This window comes from Dipteris shenzhenensis, chromosome 5 (assembly GCF_047967505.1).
Source record: "Dipteris shenzhenensis isolate YYH24624 ecotype China chromosome 5, Dip_SZ_1.0, whole genome shotgun sequence".
NCBI lineage: Eukaryota > Viridiplantae > Streptophyta > Polypodiopsida > Gleicheniales > Dipteridaceae > Dipteris > Dipteris shenzhenensis.
Window position 1 is genome coordinate 54,728,232 of NC_141600.1, and position 6,196 is coordinate 54,734,427.

General features: G+C 43.0%; 1 protein-coding gene across 1 annotated transcript in view; it reads left to right on the top strand.

Moving 5' to 3' along the window:
* The window catches only part of LOC147902212 (serine carboxypeptidase-like 42), a 47,356-nt gene extending 41,902 nt beyond the window's left edge, over positions 1 to 5,454 (top strand). The window contains exons 9-10 of the mRNA XM_087374779.1: positions 4,422 to 4,539; positions 4,713 to 5,454. Coding sequence (XP_087230905.1) covers positions 4,422 to 4,539; positions 4,713 to 4,856 — 262 coding nt within the window. The 3' untranslated portion in view covers positions 4,857 to 5,454. The remainder of the gene's footprint in view (positions 1 to 4,421; positions 4,540 to 4,712) is intronic.
* Positions 5,455 to 6,196: the final 742 nt, after the last annotated feature.

A 6,196-nucleotide genomic window follows, 5' to 3' on the forward strand; every position in this document is an offset into this window, starting at 1 on the left:
GAAAAGGCCAAACTTATGCAAGATATACCATAAGGGATGGTATGCTAGTTAGAAATGGCAAGGTTGTAGTCCCTGGTCAGAATGATCTCAGGCAGAGAGTCATTCGACAGTGCCATGATAGCCCGTGTGCGGGACATCCAGGAGTCGAGAAGACCTATGATCTCGTGAAGCGAGATTTCTTTTGGCCAAAGATGAAAAAGCATATTCATGAATATGTGACACGGTGTTTCTCGTGTCAGGTAAGTAAGGCCGAGCGGGTGAAGCCACCCGGACTTTTACAGCCCTTGGAAATACCACTAAGTAAGTGGGAGAGCATTTCCATGGACTTTATTGTAGGGCTACCTGCAACACAAGGAGGGTATAATTCTATCCTTGTGGTGGTTGATCGTCTAACCAAGATGGCTCACTTCATTCCGACTAGAGAGTCTGTTAGTGCCCCGCAAGTGGCGGATTTGTTCATTAGACATATATTTCGTCTGCATGGATTGCCTAGATCCATAGTGTCAGACCGAGATGTCAGATTTACCGGTCATTTCTGGACAGCGGTATTCGAGACACTGAGGACTGAGTTAGGAATGAGTAGTGGGGATCATCCTGAGACGGATGGTCAGACGGAGAGAGTCAACCAAACTTTAGAGGATATGCTGAGGGCATATGTGTCATTGAGGCAACATACATGGGACAAGTGGTTGCCATTGTTGGAGTTTGCCTACAATGATAGGAAACATTCATCTACCGGGTTCAGCCCGTTTGAGCTGAACTATGGTTATAGACCAGCCAATCCAACTATAGTTGGAGTACCTCAGAAAGTGCCTAGTGCCGCGAACTTTGTAGTTCAGATGCGGGAGATGCTAGCACTTGCGAGAGCTAATATCCGCCAGGCTATGGATAGAGCCAAGGTGTATGCGGATGAAAATCGGTCTATAAGAGTATTTGAAGAAGGAGAAAAAGTTTTTCTCAGAATTCCTTCGCACTCGAAGTCGTTGACTTCAGGAGAGTGTGCTAAGTTATCACCTCGATACTGTGGGCCGTGGTTAATTCTAAAGAGAATAGGCAGTGTAGCCTATAAATTAGAATTACCACAGGGGTGTAAGGTGCACCCGGTTTTTCATGTTTCGCGCTTAAAGAAATTTTTACATACAGGTGACTCACTAATCGAAGGTGTGGTTTTGTTTCAGGAGATAGAGGATATTGCAAGGCGCAAACCAACAAGAATCCTGGACCGAGGAACAATGCAAATACGAAATCGAAAGATACCCACGGTGTTGGTTGCATGGCATGGTCAGCCTCTATCCGAAGCTACCTGGGAATCCGTATATCAGTTGCGGAGAGTGTTCCCAGACTTTATCATCGAGGACGCTGATGTCTGAAGAGGGAAGGAATGTTACGCTCTAGCCGAGGGAGCATGACCTCGGAAGAATCAGTCGACATTTCCCTTAAAGGATCTATCTCTGCAATATATGTGTTTGCGCTTCATGTAAATGATCGGGAGGGATTTAATGTCAAGGTCCTAGGTGAGGGCTGATAGCACCAGACTAGATAGATCTAAGACCAAGGGCCTAGTGCTAAGATTGTGCCTAGGGGCAAGGAATTTAATGCATCCCAAGAGAGGGGTGAAATGTTGCATTAGGAAGGCCCTATATGGATGACATGTGGCATCTAGATCTATCTAGGGAATTGGGGTTTGCTAAGGCTAGAGAGAGAAGAGAAGAAAATGATGCATGTGATTTGGTAACGTAGATCTCTGTCTGGCTCGTGAGCTTTAGCAAGAACCTGGCTGGGAGGTGATTCATGGTGCTGCTCCCGTGATCTGCAGTAGAGGCTAGAATAGGAGAGAGCTTAACAGAATATGCCAAATACACGCAGTAGGATGTTCTACTCTTGCAGGTAGATATTGCAAAAGCCTTTGACACAGTTTAATGGGATTTCATCTCGCAAACTATGCGAGCTTTGGGGTTTGGACAAAAAATGCAGCAGGTTATTTACTGGCTTTACAGAGATAGCAATGCGGCTTGCATTCTTTCTGGGGATCTCTCTTATGAGTGTTCGGTCTGCTAGGAATGCCCTCTCAGCGCTTTACTGTATGCCATTGCTACTCATCCTATGCTACAATATATTGATCATCTTGTGGCTACAGGATCACTTCATGGCTTGGAATCGAATGCTAATCGCAGCATGGTTGCTCAAGCTTATGCTGATGATTCTTTCTTTACCCCGAAGAATACGTCCCATGATCTTGGTGCCTTGATGCAGGCCCTCTCTATTTATGGTTTGGTAGCTGGTCTTCATGTTAATTTCAGAAGTCTAAGCTGCTCCCTTTGCATTCCAAAGACTAGCATAGTCTATTATGGCCCAGGGATATCATTCCACCCACTCAGTTTGTTCGTAATCTTGGTTACCCTTTGGGGTGGGAACTCACTCGCCGACAACAAACTGATTGGGTTTTGGCTAAGCTTCGGAAAAAGCTTGAGTATTGGATACTGGCAACCTAGCCTTTGCACGTTCGTCTTCGAATAGTGCAGTCCTCCATCCTTGTGGCATATATTCAATTTTACTTGCCATTGATCATGTTCACTAAGGCAGGTCTTACATCTTTCATATCTGTCTTTATGGAAATCTTATGGCGATCCAAACATGGTAGAAAAAGTCTCAAGCTGCTTTCGATGCATCACATTTGTTCTCCCAAGATGCATGGTGGATTGAACATCACAGATATTCATGTGCATATTCTCACCCACAAGGGAAAAATGTTGTTGTAATTTCTGCAAGGTGATCAACCTTGGGCTCTTATGATTAGGACTCTAGTCACTCATATCAATATTTCTGCATTTGGTCATTGGCAACAATGGGATTTCTTTTTTGGTTGCACTGATGGCACTTTGCCTGGCTGCCCTTTTGTCTCCCGCTTGCTTCTTGACTGGAAGCATGTTCTTTCTCATCTGGAATGGAATGGAATGGAATGGACGGCAATCTTTGCTTGGGAATTCTTTGAGAGCTGAAAGCATTCATTGGTCGAAAGTCTTTCAGCCTCCCTTGGCTTTACAAGAACCTCGACATTCCTACTTAGTCTCGTTTAAAGGCATCACCTCGGTTGCTGATGTTATAGATGATGTTGGTACTGTGCTCTTCTTTTCTCTAGCAGCCACTACATATGGCTTGGGCTCTCATTATCGTCCTTTGTGGCGACAAATTACTTCTATGCTTTTGCCTTTTGTTCCGATTCCTCCTTTGAAACTCCAAGACGCTGGAAGATTGGACTTTGACTTCTCCAAGGTCCTCTTCTCGTCCTTTGAGGCTATCTCAGATTATTGTACTTGCATTGTATAAAATCATTTTGCCTCAACCTTGGGTTTCAAAGAGAGGTAATTCTGTTTGGCGAATGCATCGCCCAACCAAGTGGTGGAGGAAAAGATTACAGCAACTTTGGGCCTATAAAGTACCGCTTCGGCAACAGGTTTTCTTTTGGCGAGTTCTTTTGGGAGTGTTTCCATCTGGACAGCTATTAGCTCATCGGCACATTGCTCCTGCACTTTGCCACAGATGTTCTGCTTCTTCGGAGACTGTGCCTCACTTGTTTTGGCATTGTCCGTGCTCTCGTGAGTTTTTGTATCTGCTTCGACAGTGCCTGCAAGCGAGATTCCCATTTGTTCCGTTTGGGAAGTTCTTCTGGCTATTTGGGTTTCATCCATCCAGACCGGAGTTTCATCTTTTCTTCGTTTGGGTTCGCTACTGGGCACTATGGACTTTATGGACATATATGGATTGTAAAGTCTATGGTGATCCTACTTTCTCTCTGTTTGGCTTTTTTAGGCGTTCTCTGCAGGAATCTTTCTTTGATTGCTTGCAGACCCACTGCATAGATCATGAGGTCTTTTTGGCATATAGTGAAATTTTTAGTTGATGTAATTGTAGCACCTTGTTTTGAGGTTGCTACTCATATAATATAATTAATCAAAAATTTCACCAAAAAAAAATTGTTCGTCTGGCCTAGTTGAAAGTTGTCTATCAGTGTTTCTAGTCTTGAGTAGTAGCTGTCCTGTTTTGGGATGGCTATGAATGTACGTTCTTCTTAATGAAATAGTTATTTTACACACAAAAAATGTGTGTGTGCCCACGCGTGCGCGTGTGCCTTGCTTTGGCAAGCTCTTTTGGTTGCTTGGGGTTCATCCTATCAAGGAGGAATATGATCTCTTGGGTTCGATATTGGGCACTATGGACTCTATGGAAGGATCGAAACCATAGGGTCATGGGTGATCCGTCTCTTGCCAAGTACTCCTTTTTTCGGGCCTCTTTACGGCAATCATTCTTTGATTGTCTATAGGTGCAGGATATTGATTATCCTCCAGGCAAAGCAGATGCCGGGAGGTGGTTTTCTGAAAAATGTTTGACAAACAGCTGTTCTTCTTTTTGCGTGTTTGCAGTGGTGATCAAGATTCTGTTGTTCCTCTAATTGGAACGAGGACTTTGGTCCGTGAACTTGCTGAAGATCTGCATTTACACACTTCCGTGCCCTACAGTGCTTGGTATCAGAAAGGCCAGGTATGCTTCATAAATCATATAAAGTGCGTTGTACATTCATAGCAAATGAATTTCATGACATCACTGGGTATTCTCTCCAGATATATTAGATTCTCTTTGCATTTTAAATGGTTTCTGACTAGCTCCTGTTATAGCTGATGCATCTAAAGGAATTATATCTGATTGTGCGACAGGTCTGTGGATGGACAATAGCTTATGAAAACTTAACCTTTGCGACAGTGCGGGGTGCAGCTCACATGGTTCCATACTCACAACCTGAACGGGCATTTTTGCTGTTTGACAAATTTCTGTCTGCCACTCATTTACCATCAAAATGACAGTCTGCAAGTCAAACAAAAAAATAAACTTGGTGAGTAAAGCTAGAGCAGAGACTATTGGAAATATTCCATGTTTTCCATCTTCATTGTTTCTGCAAATTTTCAGCCTTCATTAATTCTGCAATTCAATAGAACAATGGTTTCTACCTCCAAGCGGAGGCATCACATGACAAGACTGAGAGAACTGTGTTTTTTTCACTGGAAGCATGCAAAATAATGTGTGCTAGAGTACGATATTCTCTTGCCATTGGTTTTGAGGAATGTCTTGGTCCTTTCTATTCATTTAAACCAAGAAACGCGTCTCAAAGGTAGGAATACTGAAATTTACAGCCAAATAAAGCAATAAACCCATCGATGTAAATTACGCTCCCACAATGAAGGACGGTTCTGTGCATCCTAAAATGCATGAGGCTCAATAGCAGCATCCAGTATGGTGCTCATCAAACCGTAGTTGACCTTACACCTGACTGCCTCGGTCTTAACCAGACCAGGCTGTGCATGGCTGTCTTTATTCATGTACTGCATTGGTATTCCCTCTTGATTCTTGATGTCTTAATAATGGACTGCATGACGAGAGATTTGTGTGAAGCAAATGAAGGCTGTCCACCGGGAATATGAGGCTCAGGGGGGTTTTCGACATAAGGCTGATCATCAGGCTCAAGTCCAATCGCTACATCCAAAGGAGTATTATGATCATGTGGCATGAGTGTGGCCTGCATGCTCTTACTCTCTTGAAAGATAACATCTCCATTGACGTGCATGCCTCTTGTAGTGTGATTCCAAAGTCCAACAAGAGATTAACCTGGAATATGAGGCTTCAAATCTGCAACGTGTGAGGCATAGTGTATTTTTTAAAGGCAAATGTTTCAAAATTAAGCGCTTATGTGGGTTTGGAAAAAAAATATGGGCATCCATGGTATTCAATTTTCCTTTTAAAAATGCCATGTTCATCGTAAAAACAGCCAAACTTTGACAACCTATGTCTTTTGATTGAACAAATCCAAATTGGGTCGTCTAGCATATCAAATCATATGAAAAGGCATGGTTTACATAAATATAATGTCTTTGGCACCATTTACTAAAGTTACATGCATCAAAATAAACTTTTAATGAAGTTGTGGCTAATTTTCTCCACCAAATCTAGAGCACGATTGCCCATTTTAGGCTATCATACTCAAGGGTGAGGATGGTAGGATGGCCCACTTAGAAGCTCCTTTTTCAAGGGGGGTCTCTTGCGAAAAAAAATATTGGTGAGGCAAGGGGATTTATCTCAAGATATGTTCACCAAGCAAGTGTAATCACTACATCCTTATGATCATGTGGCATGATTGTGGGCTGCA